The sequence below is a fragment of the Phaenicophaeus curvirostris genome, chromosome 6 (genome assembly GCF_032191515.1).
Source record: "Phaenicophaeus curvirostris isolate KB17595 chromosome 6, BPBGC_Pcur_1.0, whole genome shotgun sequence".
Taxonomy (NCBI): domain Eukaryota; kingdom Metazoa; phylum Chordata; class Aves; order Cuculiformes; family Cuculidae; genus Phaenicophaeus; species Phaenicophaeus curvirostris.
The window spans coordinates 47,270,606-47,295,960 of NC_091397.1; the positions used below are offsets into that span (position 1 = coordinate 47,270,606).

At 37.9% G+C, this 25,355-nt stretch overlaps 1 protein-coding gene across 2 annotated transcripts in view; it reads right to left on the reverse strand.

Moving 5' to 3' along the window:
• OSBPL10 (oxysterol binding protein like 10) overlaps window positions 1–25,355 on the reverse strand; it is a 116,855-nt gene that overhangs the window by 76,839 nt on the left and 14,661 nt on the right. For both annotated transcript variants that reach the window (XM_069860111.1, XM_069860110.1), the window contains exons 2-3: window positions 7,049–7,224; window positions 5,197–5,276 (exon numbers count right to left, since the gene is read on the reverse strand). In XM_069860111.1, the coding sequence (XP_069716212.1) occupies window positions 5,197–5,276; window positions 7,049–7,224 (256 nt within the window). The remainder of the gene's footprint in view (window positions 1–5,196; window positions 5,277–7,048; window positions 7,225–25,355) is intronic.

The window sequence follows — 25,355 nt, forward strand, 5'->3', positions numbered from 1 at the left end:
ACCTGCACAAAGGGTGGCAGCAAAAGGAAGGGAACTGGACTACCATTTACAGCTGCAGGGAATCAGCAGATGAATTCAGCTGATACATGAAACTACACCATCCAATTTTTAGCAGCTCACTTCTGCAGCTTCAAAGCAGAAACTGGAACAAGGGGTCTACCTCCTTATTCAAGCACAGACCTAAGCTGAAAGTTACCACCAGAGCACAATGTAAGACAGAAGTTACTTCACAAGATAAACGTTTCTGTCACATTCCTGATATGCAATGAGAAATACAAGGGTTATAGTCCAATCCAGCAACTGATATTAAGCGCTGGTATAAATACCTGTGCGTTTGTTCTCAGCAGTGCTTTTACAGCTACCATCATTACAGAGTCAAGAAAAAAGAGGAATGAAACAGAAGAACTAACAAGCTCATGGCAATTTACGGATATAAAATTATTCTTGGAAATTACCACAAAAATCATGCATAAGCCTACTTCTTGGAAGCATTTTATATCACTGAATTCCGATTTGACAGGTGCTTTAACTAAAACTTGTACAATAATATTCACTTAGTATAATTTTAGAAAACAGCAGTCCTATCCAGAAACAGAAGACTTCTTCAACACAGTGTGATTTTGGCACTCTTTGGAGAGTTAAGCAATCTGTAATTAAGTGAAATGAGACTTGTATGGGAATACCAGAACATTAAGACTATCTTACAGCATGGGAATTATTTGCCTGAGAACATTATCCTTTTACTACTTTTTTAATCATTAAGATGTAAAATTTAATCAAAACAAAGTGACAGAGATAGCTTGTGTTATATTCACTTTTTAGCTATATAGCTCACCCCTGGACCACTCATTAGAATGCAACTAAATTTAGACATTAGCAAACAACTTTAAAAAAAAAAATTACTGCTCTGCTTTATTTCCTGCACCACTCCAGTCCCCAGCTGAAGCTTTAAAGACAGCAAGAAACACAAGATATACAATAGCATTTTGAAGTAGGCAATAGCTCTGAAAAAGAAAAGAAACCAGTGCTGAACTGGATCCAGTGCAGGAAGAAGGAATACTATCCTATGAATTTTTTACAGATGCAGTTAAACAGCTTCAGCTATGAAAAACATTCTCCAAATTCTCATGTTTTCCTATGAATTTCCTTCTAATAATATCTATTCAAGATTTCAAAAAACATGTTTTCTCTCCAATGTATGAGATCTGTAGGTAAGAGTTGCTTCACTGATACTCTTGGGAACCTTCCACTGGTTGCCTAGTTATCCCATTACTTTTCCCAAGTTAATTTATATTGTATTTGCATAAGATAAAACATACCCTTCACTGCATATTTTACACTTCCCATTTCACCTCCTTCTCAAGTGCACGATTCCTAAAAAATAGCAAGAAATTTCAGCTTCTCATTCTTCCAGAGAAAAAGGTGAGCTTAAGCTGCAGAAGAAACTGGGAGCCCTCAGGCTCTAGCTCTCCAGATGCAGAAACATGCATCTTACCAGCAAAGACAGAACTTGGATTATGTTCAAACTCCAGAATCTTAAAAGACATGAGAATCCATCTGCCCGTTCGTGACAGCACTGTGAGACACACACAGTTTGCAGCTTACTACAGCTCTCAAAGTATGAGGCGAGGAGGGAAGAAAGATATGCAGCCCCACCGCCAGTAGAACAACAAATCGCATCATGATAGTTTGCTATCAATGGTAGGGGCTTTTTTAACAAAATCCAAAAATAGTTTTTTTGTTAAGTCCTCGATTACACAGAAAGAAGTAAAACACGTACCCTTCTCTGTGTCAGATCTTCCTAAGTAATTCCAGCCCCTAACTACAACACAAAATAAACAGTAAGGCAGCTAAAATAGCAGCATGCTATTTTACGTAAATTTAAAATATTGTAAGTAGCATGTTTCCACTCCCATGCTAATAACTATCACACTAAAGTTACTTTACCTACAAGAGAAAGAAAAAGAAAAAAATCACAAAGAAATGCAGCAGTTCTTGCTTCCCTTGCCTGCTACTAGGCAGCAGTTTTGAAGTAAAAAAACTTCGAGGAAAATAAAAAAAGGGAGCTAAAGAAATGCATTTTTTCCTAGTTTCTGGAGTCTCTGTGAAGCATCACTCCCTTGAAACCAGCATCTGAGCTCCCAAGTCTTATCATTGTAACATTAAAGCTTTTGATCGCCTGCTTTTACAGAGAAAAGCAGAGAGAAGCTTTAAAACTCACTTGTAGGTGAAATCTAAGTTAGCTCTATATGCAGTGCTAAAGTCAGGGAAAAGCTGCCTCTTGTATTGAAAAACAAGAGACAAATCTTGTCAAAAGAAGGGTTCCTAGGAACAGGTAAGCACAATGTTGCTTCAAGTATGGCACATTTCTGGAGTAAGAAGCAGACTCAATGGGCTCCTCCGAAGCACATAGATTCCCAACATTTTATCTTCTGGACTGTTATGCTTAACAATATAGAAAATACAAATTCTCTACTTGCTCCGTGGCTTACAAAAGTGGAGAATTAAGAGTGCTTCACTAACAAACATGTCAAGTGAAAAGTGACCTAATCCGATTTTACATGTAGGAAAACATTTCAGTTTACTTTAGCATTTCCGTTATATACTAAATTGATTAAGGCTAATTAAAACATATAACTGGCTGTACCAACCAAAACACATCTGTACTCTAGGATCATATGCCAAGTTTCTGGAACTCATCAGTCATCTAAGAAAAATGTGAGAACCCTCCCACTGTTTGAAATAATCATACGCTTGGTTCCTCGGCTACATATGCCCACCAACCCTCAGTCAAGGAAATCCTTTTATTTTCTTGCACGATGAGCCTAGGGATCAAAAGAAAGACACAGTGATGGTAGGTCATTATGCAAGAGCACAACAACAAGTCTAGAATTGCTCTCCATTCTAAGCCCTTCCTATTTCTACCACTTGTATGTTAGACCTTCTGTGACAGAGGCTATCTTGCTATTTAACAGCCTCCCACTCACTTAGTCAAGATTTTCTAATGACATTCTGGCTTTCAAATACTTTTCAAATCTATATATGCTTTCGGCATCCAAAGTATCCCCTAATATTCTCCAGTTTTCACTCATCTCCTTTATTTTGAACCCGCTTTCAGCTCATTTTCTTCAAGGCTCCCCCATACTGATATTAACAGCTACAGAATAGTTCTTATTCAGCCACTCCAGAGCACTTGTTAACATTATTCTTCCCTGATTTGTCCTTTCCCTTCCCATCATCAGAGAAACAGATTTCAGTGTTGTCATTTCATCACACAGAGTTCATTCTGTACATAGCAATAAAAAAAGTACTTTCCTCCACCCCATTCCCCACTACATTTCCCCACTCCCACAGTGTTTTCATTTCAGAAATGGAAGGGGACTGACAAAAGTATTCGAGACAATCATTCATCTGACAGAGTTAAAGCAGTTTAAGTATCTTCCCTTTTGTTATCTGCTCCTTTCCTAATAATTCCTAAAACTACGGGGGGTTTTTTGGACCACTACTAATTGCTGGACATTTTCATTGTTATAACACCAAGATTTTTCTCCTGACATGTTAATTAATTCAAAACAAAATACATAGATGCTGCTACTGCAGGAGCTCAACATAGAGAGGCAGTATGAAAAACTTCGAATGTAAATTATTACAAAGCACAACAGTTTTTACCTAGAAAGAAAAAAATGATCCAAATTTCACTTACAAAAAGATCTGCTTCAAATCAGCTACTGCCATTCTGTGAATGAGATTTTGGTATTAAAACAGACACCTCTACAGAATTAGCAGGCAAATGGAGAAAAACAAATCCAGTATTAAGAAATACTAGCAAACAAATAGAGAGTAGAAGAATCAGCATGCCATTACACAAGTCTCTGATACATACTGAACAAGTTCTACTACCTCATCACCACACACTGTAGATGCCAAACATTTAAATGTATTCAAGAAGTGGCCAGACAACTCACTGAGGAATAACTGACTGATGGCAACTGTGTATAAAGTCACCACCTCCATCTAGCACAGAAAGCCCCAGAGCTGCAAATCAACAGCAACTGTGAGAATATTCTGACCAAGCAGAGTAGCACCTTTGTGAATAGCACTAGGCCACAGCTACATAAAAAACATATTTAACTGTTATGCATAACAACTGAAAGAGTATCAGAACACTGAAGTTACTTATTCTCCTTGAAAAGAGTTTTAATTATACCATAATTGTTTCCTGACTAGTCCATGGCACTCAAAACAAATAAAGAAAGAAAAAGTTGGTTTTATTTTACTTCACACACTTCAATGCGTGTCCATCTCCTCAAAATACCATCTGTCTCTTCAAAGTCCAACTTTCAAAGATATTCAAGATCATGACTAACTGTAGTTAAGGTAAGATTGGTATTCTCAACATTGGTATTCTCAACATCTTGCAGCTGGCAGGAATCCTTTCTGCTTGCAGTTATATGCATTTTTTTATTTAGCAAAAAATTAGCCATGAGAAAAGTAATCTTTTTCATTCTTGTAAAGATAACAATAAATGTGCTTAAGAGACTGAAGAGTAGGACGTGTTTTTTTAGTGACTTAGTAGTAACACCAAAAGCATACGTAAAATAAAAACAATAATAATTTACTTCTAATAGGGTTTTTTGTTTATTTGTTTTAATACCTCCCACTTTCAAAAGGCATTCTAATTTAAAGAAATTTGTGTCATTTCTACCTGTCCAAAATATTTATCTGTTTGAGGGCAAAAATTCTGGCATCACTTACAACGATAAATAAATCATATAAATATTCATATTATGACCTCTTTCAGATTTGATAAAGAAGTTGAAGACTGATCACTGCTAAGATACATCTGAAGCTTCTACAATAAGAGCCATTAAATCTTATAAATTAAATAAAACTAATATCATTTAACACTTTTAAATACTAATCAGAATGACACATGGGTACTTATTAACAAATTCTTGATCCAGCTACTCAGTTAACCATGTATTGACAGCATCTGAAAAGCACTTCATTAATTTATCATAAACAGGACAATGTTTAAGACTGCCCAATTGACTTAAGCCTGCTCCAGTCAGTGACAAATGACACTGCTTCTATTCATAAACCTCTTCACATCAGCCAATCTGTCATCCAGATTGCACTGTTCATCACCTACACCACTTAAAATTTAACATTTACTTCTCCCTCTTAATTATTTACCTTAGAATTATATTCCTTGTGATGTTTGGCACAGGATCGCAGCTGGTTTATCCAGTACTGTTTCTCCTTTGCATCAGCAGCTAGAATAAAAAAAATTAAGGGAGTCACACATAAACCAATATTCTTTTTTTGCATAAAAAATGTGATGGGCTGGGGGGAGAGAAGAGAGAGATTATTTATTGGTTAGGATGCGCTACAAATTCTAATTTACACTACTTAAGTTAAGCATATGCGAGTTCTTCAGTACAACACATTTAAACCTCAACTTAAGACGGTGTGACCAGCTGGAAGAGTTAACTGTGAAAAAAATTCATAAGCTTATCTCCTCCAAGTGTTGTTAAAAGCAGGATTGCCTCAAGATTACATTTTTAGGAAAAAAAAATGTATCCAATTTTGCTTTATTCATCTCCCTCTGTGAAGGACAAAGGCTACACCATAGCATTTAAATCAATGAAACCTCTACACTCAGGCTGTCAATCACCTACTAGACGAGCTACTTGAGTACTTTTGTTTTAATGTTCAATTAAATCTTTCTTTAAACCTGTGTCATTGGTATACAACGTAAAGACCCAGGAACAAAAACCACAGTTTTCCCTATACGTCTGTAAAAAAACAGCTTTAAAAGTTAGTAAAAAGATTGTTTGCAGCCTGTATCTGGTGGCTCCTATGTAATAATAATAACTATATTTAGGAGAGAGGTTTGACTGTTTTGTTTTGGTTTTTTAAACAAAACACTACTACAGTAATTCTAATTAAGAATATCAATATAAAGTGTATAATTTCAGTAAATATTTTCTCTCACTTCCTCCACTGTTAAGTATCTCAATGGTTATTGACTCAGCATAAAATTGATTCGTGATCTGGACCAAATTCATAGATTTCATTAAATTACAAGCAGCAAATTTTAAGTATTCAATAATCTCAAGTAATTTGAAAAGCATGATAACAAAACCACAAGTGTTCATGATTTCTAACCCTGCAGATTCCAAAACACTAACATAAACTATCCTTGTTTGTTGTTGTCTTTCAATTTCACATATAAAACGGCAGCACACTGTACAGCCACGGAGCCTTTCACACCCTGCCCTGCTAGTGGACTGATAAACTGTGGTCAAAATAAAGCAATATCATTTTAAACTTCTGCTAAACTGTAGCACATGTCACTTCTTTTATTTATCTCTTTTTGTTTAAAAAAAAAGTTTGATATGAAAGTGTCCAGACCAATCACCCATACCTTACAATCAGAATGCTGCTTTGCAAATTAAAATAAGAAAAAAAAAAAAGACAAGAAAAAAAAATATAGATTTCAACGTAACTCTTGCATACCCTATACTGTCTCTCTCACATCTGGGAGCAAGGGAAAACAAAATTTTATGTTAAAGGTGCACTCATTTATTCCAAGACTGAGAAGAACAGAGTTCGTTAACAGCCTTCCAGGGGGATTCTTCCCTTCTCCAACCCAACAGCACATTCATTACTATATTTTATCTGCAGGATGGTGGCATGGGAGAACAGTATTAGAAATTAAATACTGTGCTGTGGACAGCAATGAAAGCTGCTTTTTCTTCCTTTGTCAGCAAACAAGATATCCTGTACAATCAAAATGCCATAATAACATCTTTTAGAAGGCATCTTGAGGTTATCTTCTAGCACTGAGAGTCTATACATTGTAAACTCACATATATTTAACTCCAGGTTACTGTTCCACTGTGTTCTGTAATACCAGTATGTAATGATACAGCTGTACCATCAGTACTTTCTGACAGTATAGGGAAGTAAAAGAAAAATACGACACAAGAGAAGAGGCAGAGAAGCAGGAATGGTAGAGAACAACAACTAAGTAACACTGTACCTCTCAATTTATACATCTCTCCATTAGCAGAGTAGACCACCAACATGTGTGGCACTTCATCACTGGGTGATATTATAGCTCCAGCTAAAGACAAGGCTCCTCGCGGCTTCTGGTTTTTACTTTGCTCATTCACGAAATATTGCAGAATCCCCGTCTCAAAGTCCAGCACAAAGTACCTGTTCAAAGAAATGGCAATCATATAGTATTTCTATTAAAGAGGTTTTCACACGTTTACTCAAAGAAGAGCACAGGTTGATCTTAAATCAAGACCATAAACTAACAAATGAGGATAAAGCCATTTTTGTAAGAACTCCATTTTGCAAGGTACTGTTATTTTGATCATTAGTTTCGGGGTTTTTATGAGCATGCGTGAGCTATTATTTTACTTGTTTCTTTCCAATTAATGGTAAGGTTCACATACAAGGCAAAAAAGCAAGGAAAGGAGGTTTTAATTGAAGAGGTTTCACTGAAGAAGTATCAGACTGCTTCTTTTGGGATTTTTTTGCCTCCTGCCCCTTTTTTCCATTTATCACCTTGAAAGACATGCTAATTCCCCATAACCAGTCTTTTGAAAAGGTGACACTGGTTTTGCAAAGGGATGAGCACAATCAAAGATAACATGATACTTTCATCTTTGTAGTAATATTTCACATACAGATGTTTAGTGTAATTTTGAAAACTGGCCAAGGGAACTGAAGATTCAGGTCCCAATAAGTACTAGGTAGGAAGTGGAAGTATGAACACCCATATGTAAGAACACAGTTAGGAGAGAGAAATAAAGTCTAAATTCTATTTGGTCATCTTGCTACTCTGCTAGCAAATTCTAACAAGGAATAAACCATTTTACTACCGATCATGTATTTAGGACCAGGAAATACTCAGCCAATGAAAATCCAATAACCACAAAGATTGGGGGGAGGGAGGTGGGCGGGTGTATTCAGAATCACACAGTACATTGAGGAGAAAAAAGGGAAGGTAAGCAAAGATGGGTGGAAAGAAAAGGAAGAACAAGAATAGTAACTCTGCCTGAAACTTTTCCAGGACTATTTTCACAGGTAAATGACACAACTGATGGACTACAGAAATCATAAATGGAAGGTACTGATAATGATCTAATTCCTATACTCGTTATTCTTGGGCTGGTTTTGCAGGATTCCGAGGAAAGCCTCAGAAAGTGAAACAAAGAAAGAAAATGCTTTACATACTGCAACCATAAAACATTCAGAAATAATTGGTTTCAAAATAAATCAGAGTTCTTATTCATATTTAAGCTTACAAGGCCAAATAACATTCCTTGTTTCAAGGACACTACAATTTTGCTCAAATACAGCTCTGTGGAGATGGGAAGGGGCAGTGGGTTCCTCTCAATAAAGACAAAACAACTTTGCCCACCCTACTTCAGTCTTCATTCACTAAGTTTTGATGAACACAAGCCATTCTACAATAAAACAACTGCTAGTACTGCAAGATCATACAAACAAAAAAAAAACCATATCACATTGTCCAAGTGTACAAAAGTGAAGATGTTTCAAACTTAGTACATAAGCCTCACGAGTAGGAAACAAACTTTTTTACTTATTTCTTGCCCCCAGTAAAACAGTTTTTCACAATAGCACAGATCTCAAATTCTATTTCCCTGTGGAAATCATGTATGCTATTACACAAAACAATTATTTAAAACTAACTTTTTGCCAAGAGCAGAGAGCAACTTCTTGGCTCACATGAAGTTTGCATGACTCATGACAGGCAAGAGCAAAGATTACACAAATGCAGGTTAACCTTTTCACTTCTACTAAAGAAAAACAACTCTATCAATTTGGCTAATACGACTAACATGGGCATTTGGAATGCATATTATCTCCTAATGTTCCTCTAGACAGGATTAGCATAGGTCATATGAACTTGTGTACATCATTTCAGAAACCAATTATTCAGATTTCTGTAGTTTTGTATAGCCCAAATTTGCTAAAGTTACGACTCTGTTTTTAAAGTGGTATTTTGTCTTGGCCCTTTTTCAGCATCCCCATATGCAGAACACCTCTAACCTTTTCCGTCACAGAATATTTCCAGTATAGTCTTCCTAGCCTGTTGAAGTTCTTGGTGTTCTTGCTACATAGCCTGGATGTGGTGCAAGCAATTGCTGCTTAAGATTTACAGAGCTTCAAATATTTTGCTGGAGCAACCTTCCTTTGCCACATTTACACATAACTCTACAGTCACCATCACCACACCAGAACAAAGATCACGTTCTCTTTAAATTATTCACAGATTAACATCCCCTGTCCCAAATAATTTTAAGTTAGCACATTACTAACCCTCATTTCTGCCCTCACTCCATCTCTCACAGTGCCTCTGCATTCCCTCCCTCACTAAACAAAAGTCTCCCTTTTGTAATCATGAAATGCATCTATTCACCGACCCTCTAAAGAGTTCACCTTCACCAAAAAAAAAAAAAGGACTAGAGAGATGGCAAGTTGAATGCCAACCACCACAGTTTTTTCAATAGTAATAAATAAATAAAATTTCCCTAAGTGGAAAATGTCAACATTTCAGAAGATTACTTTACTGACTTGTATTACACCAGTCCATAACCTGTCTGTTTTGTTTTGACTTTTAAATGATTTCCCAATACTGCTCTCCCACTTAGAAAACTGTTTTTTTTTCTCTTGAGGTCACTTAGTAGAGAGAGATGAGCACTTAACTGCAGGTTAAAATAGCAGAATTAGAAAACATAGAATAAAAAAAAAAAGTCAGACTTGCACGTTCCATAGTAAATTTTCATTTTGCTCATTCCCAGTCTTCCTTGTCCATTTTGGGAATATCTGTTATATATTCAGGAGAAAAAGCAGAGCACTGGACAGAAGTCATGCCCCGCCCTGAGAAAATGATACAGCCTTTTGACCCTAGAGCGAGTGTTTCTCTCTGTCCCACTGACAGGTTTTCAGCAATCTCATTGGTTCAGCAAACAAATCCAGGCTTTACAAGTAGTGATGTGCATTTTGAGCCTGTACCATGCTCATTATAATTTCATTGTCCTTTTATTGTTCAGCTACAAATCACTTATTTCAGCCTTTTTTATCAAGCTATCTTTTATCGATTACTACCTTGAAAGTCATCATTGTGGTTACTGCAGGACAACTCTACAATTAACAAAAGGAGGAATAACAGTTTAAAAAAAAATAAGAAGGGCAAAAAGATCATCTTCCCTTCTCTGATCGAGACTTAAAGGATTTGGGGAAAAAAGTTCCTCTCTTAGAACAGTATCTATTAAGTTACATAAACATTATGAGCACTTCAACTCAAAAACTTCTCAACGTTAGACCAGCTAAGCACTCCCAGAATGACAGTGAGGTCCATAAAGATGCACTTTACATGGCCATAAAGCTGCCCCAGGGACAGACACCAGCCATTTGAGTACAGAATTGACCTTTACCAGCATAACAACACCCAAAAGCAGCGACTTCTGCAAATCCACACGGGACTCAATGATCCGGTGGGTCTCTTCCATCCTGGTGATTCTATGATTTTATGATCTCTGTCACACAGCTACAAGAATAGTGCTAAGCTTCTGGCCAACCAGGATCTATTTTATGCAGCCTCAGAAAAATAGATTATGATTCACCTTATACCTTCAGTTTTCAATACTCATGATGACATCTCAGTTGCCTGTAAAAGCATGCAACATTTCAAATACAACTCAAGCAGTAATCTTAAGGAAGAAAAAAGTAACCAGTCCTTGGAGTGCATTGTCTTCTTCACTGTCCTAGATGAACCCGTTTCTAGCTCTACCAACTTCAAAAGTAGTAAGAGAAAAAAGAATTATCAGCAGAAACATGCGCCCCAACTGCCCAACCAAAACCGCTCACATCAACAAAATAGCTTTATTGTGACTTTAGAGAGCTCAGAAACTTTTCACAGTCATCCTGACCATGACACTGTTAATAACACACAGAACCAAGTGTTAGCTTTTCAAGGGTTGTGGTTTAATGCACAACTCCCCTTCTCCACCTTCCACATGGCAGTATCACAGAAATACACAGACTGCACAGAAAACTAATTGTCTCACAAGAGAATCAGAGGAACAATGTACTCTGAAAACTACTAAAAGGAGAGGAAAATCCAGGCGAAGGAAAAAGGAATTAAATGTCAAATCAAGCAGCACAAGAATTCAAACAAAGGAGGTGTGGGGGAGAGAAGGAACAGAAAGAGATAGAAGAAACAGAAGCAACTTTCAAGAACATTATCTTGCATCACAGACCAAGCGATAACCCATTTCAGACCATCAGAAACACATAGAAGAAATAGAGACCAGATTCTTTCATTAACCAAGGATGGAAAAGCATTATATATATATAAAGCAAAACAGAAGTAAGAGAACTGTAATGGGTCCTGTTTCAGAAGCCTCACATAACTGTATCAAGAGGGACAGGATAACTTTTAACTGTTAACTTTTAACAGAAGTCATTTGTTCTGCACACCAGGGAAATGCCAGCACTAACCTCTCTAGAACTGATTAATCTTACCACCTTTTCCTGTATTTCTGCACTGGCTTTGGTCACAGAGCACACATTTACCCATGATGTTGTATTTCTGTCATTAATTTACAGACAAACATTGATGAAAATCAACCTATTCTTTAGAGAACAATCAAATAGGAGGTAGCAAAGTCAAGTTACATTGTCCTAGGCCTACAAACAATTCGTGTGACACGGAAAGGATGAAATAACTTACTAAAAGACACTTTGAAAAGACAGCTAAATTTTTCTGTTATTCCCAAACTGGACAAAATAATCATTTGGGTTTTTTTGTAATTTATTCTTACTGATTTAAACTCTCCCCACAACCTTATTCCCCAGTTACGTAAGAATAAAGAATCAAATTAATCTATAATTCTCTCTTTTTTTTTTTTAAATGTCATTTAAAAAACTAGATAAAAATTATGGGATAGAAAGTAAATGACTGTGTCAAAGAAAAGCAAACTTTATGGTTCTAGTAGCTGAATGAGGTGTCATATAGAAATATTTCATTTTTAGGAAACTGCACCTTATCAGGCCATCTTAGAGATGACACCTATGCAACTGCTTAATCCTTTTTTTTTTCCACTTTACCTTGACCCGCAAGATTAGTGGAATTATTCATGCCGTAAAGATAAAGCATGGCATACACATTTGGCAGTCAAGCACTTCATTATTAAAAATCATCTCTAAAGTCGTAATTTAAAGACAGGTGGCTGGGAGAACATGCTTACATTTCAGTAACTGTTTAATGTCCTTTATTGCTTGATGTTCCTCAATTTATCATTCTCTAGCAGAAGAAAATGTAGGAACTGCAGTATTCCTTAAAAGCTTTTCTGACTCATCTGAATGAAAACTGGATTTTTAAAACAGTAATTTCTCTGCATTATTATAATTGCATATCCGTCAAACTGAACTACAATTTGTTGGCTACTTTTAGAAGCATTCCACATCTAAAATGAGATAAGAAACAGAGGAAGTATTATCCACAGCTAATAGATAGACTAGTTGTTTCTGATCATTATGCCCGTCATGATTTTTAACATACACAGAACTACCACACAAATCAAAAAAGAAATCTCCTTCCCTTTTTTTGTCAAGTCCCAGTCAATCTAAGTTTACAAGTAAACCCATTTTATGAACCAAAACATCACACTGTTCTCAGAATCTGCAGAAGCTACAATTGCCACCAACCAGCTCATTGGTTCATCCACTCCTGTCTGCCATGCCAGTTACTTTCAATGGTCTGAAACTCTACACAGTCAGCAACAGACATGCTGGCTTAAATTTTATTTAAGTAAAAAGAAAGTACAGTAAAGATAAATATTTCATATTAGCTTTCTAATGTCAGATAGAGTTCCTCAAGGATGGCTTTTTAGGACTGAGGGAAGAAAAATAAGAATCAAAAATAATGCATCCATTTCTACCCATGAGGTTGAGAATTCATACATATTTGTGGAAAAGTACTTTGATCATACTAGTCTAGGCTTAGCACAACATGACTACATCAAGGGGTAACAACTGCAGTTTAGGGGCAAACACAAACAAAAGGTCTGTGGCTGAGGTGGATACAATAAAAAGCGCTTACCGCTCACAGCCCGTTGAACTGGTTGGCTGCCCAAATCCACTTTGTGTCATTTCTTAGTCCTCGCCACCTTCCTTTTATTTGCTCTAAATTCACTACTACTTAATAATTAAGCAGATTCCAATTTTTGTATTGTGGATCAGGGAGAAAAGGCTAGCAGTGACATGAATCAGGGAATATATGTGCCAGTGCAATCTTAATTCTGGCAACGTTTTTATACTATACAGTTTGATTCAGGTCACAGATTAAAAAGAGAACTTCCAGGTAGGGAAAAATATTTTCTTTCAGAAGAAAAAAACCCAAGATCTAGATTTGGATTAGGTATTAGGAAGAAATTTGTTACTGTGAGAGTGGTGAGGCACTGGAACAGGTTGCCCAGAGAAGCCGTGGATGCCTCATCCCTGGAAATGTTCAAGGCCAGGCTGGATGAGGCTTTCAGCAACCTGATCTAGTGGATGGTGTCCCTGCCCTCAGCAGTGGGCTTGGAAGTGCGTGATCTTTAAGGCCCCGTCTGACCCAAACCATTCTATGACCTAAATCAAAACAAGAATAAAGAGCCTCCATGTAATTTCTAATAACTTGCATTTAATAAAAGGACTCAAGCTTCAGAAAGACACAATTCTACACAGTTCTAAAACAAGCTACAGGAAATGTGCAAGAGACAATTAGTTACACACACCAACTCCATTCCCCAACCAAAGAGAAATCAATGCTTTATACGACACAAGACTGCTGATAAATTGGTTCTCACCGAAGCCAGGTTCACAGGACAATCATTTCCAGTCATTTGGGCACCTAAACAAAGGAAGCTGTAAGGCTTATTCCCTCTCAGTTCCACACTTTCATCTTATCCAGGAGGAAGACTTTGCTCCCTTAAGAAAATAAAATTCAAGATCTACCTTGGAGCCTGTGTGGACAACTACTTCTCTGCTCCAAGTCTTTAAGCATTATTGTCTGTCCTAGCCAAAAAAAAACCAAAACAACAACAATAAACAAAGCAGCTATGAAAAAAATGAAGCTCTCTATTTTCTCTATTTCTCAAAAATCTGTCTCGAGTAGGTTTTATGTTAAAATGTGCAGGTTTTACCTAGTGATCTCAGGAGGATCCAAAGGAGTAGAATGCATATCCTTTCCTCATGTCAAGGAATATTCTAGTTGGAAAGTACTTCAAGCCTACCCAGAGAAACAACTGTCAGAAGGACCTATAAGGAAACTAGGTGCGAAGAAATAAGTAAATGAGAAAAACTGACTCACCTACAAATAAATAACTAAATGCTGGCGGGGGGGGGGGGGGGGGGGGAACAACCAATAAACAGTGGAAGAATTGTAATTCTCTCTAATTACATTAGCAGTTGTCAAAACTGCTTCTGAGAAAAAAGCTGCATTGCCACAAAGTTTTAAACATCTCCCAAAACAATGCCAGCCATGTTAGGAATTCCATTGCCTATTCTTTTCTGTAATAAAAAAAAAAAATCACACCAAAACTGTAAGTGATATAGAAAAATGTGACCTTCCATAAAAAAACGTGCTACTTTCTTTGCTTGGCACTTTCTGCAAAGAACTCAATAACATTTGACAGGTTGGCAAGCACATTTCACATCAAAAATTGCCTAGTTGCACCAATTTATCTTCCACAAAGTACTCATAAAACACAGTATGAATTAAGCAGTTTAGAAGATGGCCTAGCATACCAAAATACAACTCTCCAACAAGACAAATAATAAATTCAGGAAGCCTGAAATGCTGAACCAACGGCTCTACCATCAAACACACTAAGACTGGCTTTCTTAGAAACGTAAGCATCCCACAGATCTATGTGAAGGAAAATAATCAGAAAGAAGGCAGCATTGAATGCAGCCACTGCAAACACAGCAGAGCGCTAGAGTCCAACAGTGACTGACACTAGTCTGTATTACCCATTCAATAGTCTGCTTCAGGCAGAGACATACACATACACAGAACATGTTTCAGGAAGGTCATATATGAAGACATCAATAACAAAGTGAGATTTGACCAAAGGCAGTACTTTACAGATATTTGTCTGCTATTTCCCATACTCTGCAGGAGACTTCAAGGGCTGAAAAGAGAACATGTAACCTTAGCTTGGTCTTTTTGGTACCTGCTATTAAAACATCCATAAATGAATCACATATATCCATTGGACAGCCTGGTACTCATGCAATATAATGAGAGAGGAGGAAATTCAGTCAGCTAATATAAAGCCCCTACAACACACACTCACAGGGAGCTCGGAGTTGGTGGGTTTGTATCAACACTGACAAACAACAGAATTTAAAGAAAAGCACATCCCACTGAATTTATGCGAGTCAGCCAGGTCTTCTCTCATAATACTATTATCCATAATCCAAATTCTCTGCAATTTACCCCTACTAAATTTTGGCAACCCAAACACACACACCCAAAAGAGGCTGCTGAACAAAACCCCTTCTATTTAACTGAAATAACCCCATGCCCCTCTCCTTCAACTTTGGCAACTAGAGCCTGCCCACTGAACTACGTTAAGAGAGGACAAAACATTCATGAAGAAAGCAGTAAACCCTCTCTCACACACACACATACTACACAATATCTTCCAAAAGCCTCATGCTAAACTTTCTTATAACTTCCCTCTTACAGTGTACCAATGATGAATCAAACCCTTATTCGCAGAGGTAAAGTTGGTTTATGTTCCTTTGACTAGCGCCTCCCAACAAACTCTTCCTTTCTCTTCCCAAACAGCTTGTATTCCTCACTGGTAGATTAACCTTAACTCAACCTAGCACTGCTGTACTGGATATTGTGTCCCATCTAAGGGAGGCACCTTCGTACATCAAACCTCTGCAGATTTTAAGAGCCCTCTTGTGCTGCCAAGAACTACAGACTGTATACAGAACATGCTATAAGACAACCAATAAGACCCTAAGGTTTTATAACAGACTTGATGTAAGTTAGGATTTCACCTGCAGATAAAACACTTTCAGGGACTGAAATATTAATGATACAAATAACAAAGGCACAGAGGGTGATTGAACAACAGCACAAATGCTGAAAGTGAGGAAGAGTCAAATGCTGGATGACAAATCAAGAGATGTCCTAAACACCTCCTGGTGGAAATATCAGGTAAACTGTTCAGGTAATCAGACCATAAAACAGTTGCAAATGTAGCTTAAATTGCAAGACTACTCCAGCTTCAATTAGAGTAGCTGTAGAGTAGTTCAGTTACTTTAAGTGCTGCTTTTACTCAATTTAACAATGACAGAAAGGAAATTACGAACATCATTCAAGTCATATCTTGAGCCAATTACACAGACAAAAGCAATCTGTTATCTCAGCCCCAAGTGTTTGGGCTGCATGTCTCCTAGTTAAAAGCCAGGGAAATTATCTACGGAGGTGAACCCTAACTCGTCTATTCCTCACAGGTGAATAAGGTCCCATATTCAACATCCACAGCCTGTTGCTTAAACATGTACAGACCAGTGGTAACTCAGGGACCTTAAGGGACTTGACTTGCACATAAATAAAAAGGAGCAAAAAGTCAATGCAAGCAAAATGGTTTCTGGTAGTGCCTTCCAATTCATTTTTACTTCTTAGTGAAAAATCAAGGTTGTTTTAAGAGACTGTAAAAACCCCAAAGTCACAGGAATGGTATCTTACATCATGCAACTGAATTATAAATTCTATGCAATAAGATCTGCACTATAATAAAATCATACCATCACAGAATTGTTAAGGTTGGAAAAGACCTCTAAGATCACCCTGTCCAACTGTCAGCTCAACATCATGTCTACTAAACCATTTATACAGTATAATTGAACAAAAAAACTAAATCACAAACCTTTCTTCACTGTTTACTAGCTCTTCCCTCATTTTTAATTATTAAATATGAAGTATGAAAAATTAGGTAGGATTCCTAAACTATTTTAAGAAAAACTTGACAGTAAGCTAAAAGAAATAGAATGATGTTGCTGAAAATTAATTAAAGCAAGAGAGAATGTCAGTTTTATTACGACCACAAGTGAGGGAGAATTTAGAGAGGAAATGAAGAGGCAGAATGAAGGAGACATGCCAAAAGGTTTTCAGTAAATTTATCCAAAATTAAGTAAATATAAATCTGAAGAATTATTTGATATGCTACTACAGTCAAGAACAAAGCCCTTTACTAGCTAAACCTTTAGCCATCATCCAGAGCAAAACACTCTTCTTCACTGGACTATATGTACTAGAGACTAATTACTATGTTAGTGAAGATTGGGTTTTTGCTACTTCTCACCAAAACTAGCTCATCAACATCTTGAAGATATCCTTAAAGAAAAGATTTAGTTGGTTACTTCTTCCTAGGCTTATTAGGTGGCCAAGAGAGAAAACAACATCAGATCACACTTTAACAGTACATCCATATCTTTCTCAAGCTACATAGAGCACTACACTTTTTCCCGATAGCTGTGTAGTTTCAACAGACTAAGCAAGCACATACTGGAAGCAGCAAAGATGTAGCTGGAATACTTCGAAAATGAAGCACTTAACAAGAAAGAACCCTAATATATACTTAAAGTATTCCCATCTTTTTTAACCTGGTTCATTTTCTGCCATTTTAGTGAGCTGGATTCCACTACCCCACAATCAACAGGACATCAGAGTCATGGCATAGTGAGAGGGAATCTGCAGCAAGGAGCGTGTAAGGAGGTTGCTCTCCTTTTGTTGACAACATGCTCTTAATTCTTGAATCATGATTTCATTAATTTCTTGAACCCTTTGAGGACTATTTCAATGACATAACACTTTCTTGGAATTATCAGCAGGCATAAAATTGTAGAGAAGAATTTTAATGCTTCTGTTAGTCTCAATTGGTCTTTTCTACTTCCAACACCACTAAGGATCATAAGCGATAGCTATGGGGTTTGGGTTTTCTTTTTCAATTACAGAGGAACAACCACAGTACTATTTTTTTCTCATTCATTGCTCTCTTATACCATCTTCTTGACTTCTTGCCTTACCACCTACAAATACAAAAATATTTGTATATGGAAAAAGTAAACCTACAAGAGAAAACGCAAATCTACTGTATTTTGTATGTTCAACATCCTAAAGCATGCTGTGTACAAATCTAGTCATATTGCTTCTGCTGTGTCTAAAGGTGACTGGCAGGCAGAAAAATCACCCTCTTTGTTCCGTTGTGACATATAAGACACTTAGGATGCTTTTCTCCCATCCTATCAGCCTAGAAATACTAGTTTCAGCTTCCCCTAGTCTTCCTGGAAGAACACCCCATGTCCACAGCCCAGCTGATTGTAAAACCTCATCCAGGCTTAGGGCTCACAACTGCTTCTCTTCTCTCCCTTTCCCCTGCTGCATGGCCACAACACATCCCTTGGGTCCTCATTAATGCTCATCAAACTCAGTGGGAACTAATTCAATTTGTTAAACCAGGGGGAAAAGACAGAAGGTACAGACAGTTGGGAGAGGGTGTCCGCACTCAGCAGGAGGGAGGTGAAACAGTGGCTCATGTTTTGGTCTCATGAAAGCAAAGGAGGTCATTTTAGACATCATCTACCATCTTGACCCAAGCCAAAAAACACATTTATGCTAATTATATCAGCAGACAACAACTGGAATACACAAAACAATTCCTAGCTACCAAATAAAAGCTTACAAATAGAAATAAGCCATGTTCATTTTTTTCCTCTCTATGCAATAACTTTTACATTTTCTTCTCCTAATCTGCTTTTCCAACACTTACTTGGAAGAAAGTCAAGAGATATTTAATTCTCTACAAGTTACTGGTATAAGAGACTAAAGAACATGACATTCCCCTGAAAGCTAAAACCCTTCCAAAAATTATATTTAATCTGATTTACATTTGATACATTTCCATGAAGTTTTAGGAAATCAGACAGACTCTTAGAATTGTTAGCATTCTATGGGAAGAACTCCACTCCACTTCAGAACTACATAACTGAAGAAAATATATAAAGTAGCCCCGGTACTTCTCAGTATATAAAATTCCAGTCAAACATCAGATGAGTCCTTTAACTTCTACATCACTTTTAAAGAAAAATACAATGTCTTGCCTGTTTACACCACAGTCCACAGCAATGGAGCAAGATAAACAGCAATTGTTCCCCAAAATCTCAGTAAATTGTTACATCAATAAAACTGGGCCAAGTGATAAAAGCTGTCCTTGGAAAGCACAACTGAAAATCAGTTATCATTTCTCACTCTCCCTCCTTAAGGGAGAACTTGATTTGCACTTTAAGAAACTAGTTCAGCTGAACCAGGCTTCCTCTGTTTAGTGTCACATCAAAACTACTGCTCTGTCATCTTCATTTCTTTGTCCCCATCACCATCCAGTAGCAGTGCTCAGCACCACATCCCAGTATAACTTATACAATAATAAGAGCTGTAGTCAGCTGAAGAATAATGCAACCAGGTCAGACTTTCAGTAAATCCATTTCCCCTGCAGCTACAAGCATTACATGGAAGCCACTGGTCAATATTTTCAGCTGTAGGTTTCCGATGGACACACTTGACCTCAGCTGCACTTTGTTTCAGGATGACAAAGGAGCAAGAGACCTCGTGCCCTGTGGTGAACCTGCAAGCTGGAAAGCTCCTGGCTCACATACAAGGCAGTGGAGGTGCCTCGGAAAAACATTTCAAAAGGTGTAAGACAACCAAAGTACTGAACAAGCTACCAGAGCTAAAATGAAGATGTCTACCCCACTGACTAGCAGCCAACTACTTCACTCCATCAATGTTACCATCAAGACAGGCCCAGTTTGAGCTCTCTCTGAACCGCATGCCAGGTGACTCACCCCTTGAACAGGGATGCCTCTCAAGGTTTGACATTCCTTACCTGAGACCAAGTGATCTTTCCTTAACCAAGGTGAAGGTATCTCTTACCTGCAAAAAATCCTCAGTGACTGATAGCGTGCTTAGAAAGCAAAGGAGTTTACTCTGAACCTCACGATGCAATGGGAGGGTCTTCCTTACTATTTGTATCTCTGGCCTCAGTGTAAATCATCCTAACACAATTCTAACTCAATTTTCCTTTGTATATTTCTTCCATGCAGCAACTAATAAGATGAACTTTGCCACCAAAAACTTATTGAACCTTGTTAAACCACTGTTAAACTTTGTTAAATTCCATCCAATTTATTCAACTCTGACAAATTATTATTTTACCTCAATAAAAGATATTACTGCTTCTCTTTTGGGTGAGGTGCGTTCCACTCATTCACAACAAGGCTGCACACATTAGTCATTGTACATGGCAGTCCTGACTTGACAGCTTGTCCAGCTCACAGAGACGTTCACTTGATGCCCTGTTATCACCTTTCAACTGCTTCAAATTACTGGAAAGTAAGCTTTTGTGCAATTACATGCAACAACTTTCCCCCAGGCTGAAAACACAGCCTCTCCCACACTAATAGTTACTTCATTAATATGAATCTCAAGACAGATGATCAAAGAAAATAGATAGTAAGAACAATTTCCACCACTCTGCACCAGCAGTCCTCCCAAGCCAGTTCCTACTGTACTCAGTACTACAGCAATTTCCATTTTAAAATCACAAAAAATGGTATTTTTCAGGAGCCTTCTGCATTACCTCACATTGCATAGGCTTCTGTCAAATTCCTTATTACATCTTACTGAATTAATGAGAAGAGTCACATTGGCTGATCAGCTGGTAAACAGGTACTTTTAAATAAAATTTGACATCGTTCTTAATACAAAAGCAATCAGTCTGCTCTACAAAAAAGGCACAAACTCACTAGTTACTTTTTAAAAGCTAACATAATTTCTGCTGTCGTCTCTATTGCTACAATCACACTAGTTATAAAAGCAATTCAGGAATTGCTGATCTAATCCACCCTCCCACACAAATGAAGAGGTCCTTTGCCATAACTGAAATTATGAACTCCTGAGCTATGAACAAGTGTGAACCAATGGCTTCAAAAGAGAAGTTTAAATTCTTTACTTTTGCAATAAACTAGTACATAGCTATTAAAGAAATAATGCAATAACAACAATATGATAGCAAAACAAATTTCTTTTAAACATGCCAACGTTGCTGGTTATCAATGGCATGAAGCAGAATCACCTGCCTGCAGGAAATCAAACTACAGAACAATGAATTAACTAAATGAGACAAAACATCTTTTAAATCCTGCTTCTTGTTCAACTTCAGATTTTTATAGGTCAGGTTTGTGCTCTCCTCCTTTTGGTAAAAATAACGTATTAATTATATTACAGCACAACAGCAGGCTTTTTTCCATGTGATGGGAAAAAACCATCAAGTTGTAATATTTCTTCTACTGCCCTAAGTACTTCTGTATTTAACCACTTGGTTTTAGTTTTCTTTTAGTTTATTACCAAGTGTTAGTAACTGCAAACAATCTTAATAGATGTTGTTCCATCTGGCACCTCAAATAGACAAGGAATGATCGGAGGGCCTCAGAATGTATACAATTACTGCTCCTCTTGCTCAAAAAAAATAACTCCTCACACTCATTGTATCAGAGACACCCAAATAATAATTACAAATGCTCAAGCAAAAAAACAGAGGTAAAAAAAAAATCCAGAAGAAATGTCAGTCCTAGCTGAAAACTGGAACTACAGAGATGCATCTTTTTTAACAGCCACTTCTAAAAATTTACTATTTATCAAAAGAAAACATTGTCAAGAAGTATGACTCCTCTACTTAAGGGAACACAAACTGTAAGTCCTGTTTCTTAAGAGAGATTTGACATTTGAAGGTCACTGCTGCTCTGCAGTGCTCTTTGGTACCCTACTCCCTGCCTTCAGTGCACTCCTCAGTACTCCCACTGGCCCTGCACTGCAGCAGTTGACAAGGCACTCTCTGCTTTTCATCTCGCTCTGAGCGGTGACAAGCAGACAGCATAGTAAAAGGATTAAAAAAAAAAAAAAAAAAAAGAGCCCACAACCTAAATACAGACTAGCAATAATTTTAAGCATTTCCTCAGACCTCTCTAGTAAACCCCACACCTGCGGTTCAATAGCCAGCTTGCCTCATATACAGTCCCTGAAACAATATCAGAGAAGGAACAGATACAGAATATTGATTTCAGGAAAAAATTCAGTAGCAGGAATATCAAGAAACAGAATTTTTGTCGGTTTTTCCAACAACAGAATGGTCATTTTTTCCTTCAGCAGTATAAACGTGCCACAACTTAACTGAATCTCTGAAGCCAGTGCTGGAAAATGTATACAAAGGTGGGGGTGGGGGGAGAATTCATAAGTGTAAAATACTCTCTAAAACAGAACAGATCCATTACAATTAATTCAAGTACCTAATAGATGACAAATCTATTAAGGGGAGAAAAAGGGGGGGGTAGGGGAACAGAGGACAGATGGGGGACAAGATGGGACAACATGGGACAAAAATGGAAGCACAGAACAAGCGGAGATAATAAATAAATTGCCACAGCAGAAATCCAGTAGTTTTCACATTTCCAGAATCAAGTTACAGTTTCATAATTTTGATATTTTCCTTTTTAAAAGCATGCAATTCAGCATTCCAGTAATTAAATCCAGTAGAGGGATTTATTTAATAAAAGTTAAAACTCAACATGAGCAGCGTAGGTATTTTCAATCTCTCAGACATCTGTTCCTGATGTCCCGACACCATCTCAAACCAGCAGTCTGTGAGAAACTGCACTATATTTTTTCCTATACCAGCTGCTTTCTCTATTACTACTGACAGTTCCATTAAGCTTTCCTGCTCCCTCAGTCGAGACACCTATTCCACACCCCCCATGTTCAATCTGTTCAAATGTCACTTCTGAAAAATCAATTTTTAAGCTTCAGGGGAACAAAACCTAAAAAGGCTTCGTAAGGCTTCCTCTCTGGAACCTGAGGTCACAGCTCATCCATCTCTAATTTTTAAGCGCATGTAACATTTTCATATCTGATCTTCTTGCTTTGAAATGTTTTCTCCTCTACTATCCACCCTCTACAGCACTACTCTGCCTACACCTGCTGTCACAGTATCTAAAGCAAGATCAAATGAATGGAAAAGGAAAGAGATCTTTAAAAGATAGGAAGGAGGACTGGTAGATTCGTATAATTTATCTGATCCTACAGAAAAGCTTAACATTCAACTGCTAACCTGTTTGTTCAGCACAAGAAGACCGTATTCGGCATCTGTTCAGCCCTTTTTCTCAAGGCTTTAATTCTTCCATTTAAAAACTAGCATAGAGAAATATAAGAACCCCGGTTATGAGACTAACAGTTGTAAGATGCCACAGTCTGCTTAGAAGGTCCAGCTATTTGCTGTGGCTCGTCCTCCAACTCAGAGACTCCCACCAGAACCTCTGTGCCCAAAAGGCATCCATCTAAGCCTCCTAGAATCATAGAATCACCAGGTTGGAAAAGACCCACAGGATCATCAAGTCCAACCATTCCTATCAAACACTAAACCATGCCCCGCAGCACCTTGTCCAGGCACCTTGTCACCTCCAGGGAAGGCGACTCATACACCTCCCTGGGCAGCCTGTTCCTATGCCCAATGACCCTTTCTATGAAAAATTTTTTCCTAATGTCCAGCCTGAACCTCCCCTGGCAGAGCTTGAGGCCATTCCTTCTCGTCCTGTCCCCTGCCACTTAGGAGAAGAGGCCAGCTCCCTGCTCCCCACAACGTCCTTTCAGGTAGTTGTAGAGAGCAATGAGGCCTCCCCTCAGCCTCCTCTTCTCCAGGCTAAACACCCCCAGCTCTCTCAGCCGTTCCTCATAAGGCCTGTTCTCCAGCCCCTTCCACCATCCTCACTGCTCTTCTCTGGACTCGCTCCAGAGCCTCAACATCCTTCTTGTGGTGAGGGGCCCAGAACTGAACACAGTTCCTACCAGCTCCTACCAGCTTTCACAACCAGCTGACCCCTCTACAAATGGTCAGGCAAAGGAGGACACTTCCAGTCCTTTTCCCACACTGACAATAGCGCAATGAGCTATGGGGAGCCCTGAGCTCTGTCCAGACTTGAATGATCTGCCAGCCTTTAGCCCTCAGCATAGAAAAAATACAGTATATATTACAGGATTACTTTAGCCAACAACATTGAAGCCACTGCACTGAATGAAGAATGCTATGTCAGTTATGCCCTGTAAGCAGCATGGGGCACGCAAGGCCATAAAGGCTGGAAAAGCACTGGATTACCAGAAAGCTGCAGAATGAAACTTGCAATTCAAACCTCTGACACCCTGGGAAGGACAGAGCCACTGAATGAGGCTGTCATAACCAAAAGTTTATCAATTGCTTACTAACTGCAATCAATTCTTTGCTTCAAGATAGTGGCCATTCTCATAGCTCCTTATGACTATCAAGTCTAAATTAGTTACCTTAATTAAAAACAAGGCTAAGAGTACCAGCGAAATTATCACTTTCCTAGCATAATTACATTTTCACTAGGCTCTTTTACTATCAAGATATAGCAACTCAGCGGTGGGGGGAAACTAGCAGTCCTGTTAGCAGGTAATTTAATGTCTGAACTGAGGAATTAGAAGCTTCTGGTATTCCAGTCTCTGTCTGAGTTCTTCTCATGCAGGAGTGAAATGATCCAGCTAGACAGAACCACCTCCATATCAGTTTTCTTCAAGAAACTACTAACCTTCCCCTCAACAATTGCATATCTGGGACTTGAAAGAAGATTCTGAAAATATTCTGAAAAAAGCCTCGAAAGCACATTTAGATTGAAGTGCTCTCCCAAAGAGGAAGAGAAAGGGAGAAGAAGAAAATTAAAGGAAAAATACGAACCATACGTTTTACCAGCAACTTCAGGATCCCTTGCATTTCACTACCTCCACAATGACAAATCTACTTGACATACTAAACTGCATTCATTAGTGGGTGTGGAACAATTGCATACTATATGAAGCCTGGTAAGCATTAAATAAAATGTATGCACAGACTTAACTGGACAGGACTTTCATCAATTATAGCTGTAGTTTTTATAAACAACATATGAAATTACAGAAATTCCTTAGAGTGTCCAAGAAAGCTAACTGGACAGGACTTTCATCAATTATAGCTGTAGTTTTTATAAACAACATATGAAATTACAGAAATTCCTTAGTGTCCAAGAAAGCTTGAACAAACCAAAGAGAACTGAGGCACTGGCAACAGATAGGTGGGGATGGATGGGAAGTACAGTATGACTGCACAGCCAGCTTAAAGTAAATCCATGGAATTTTTACAGGA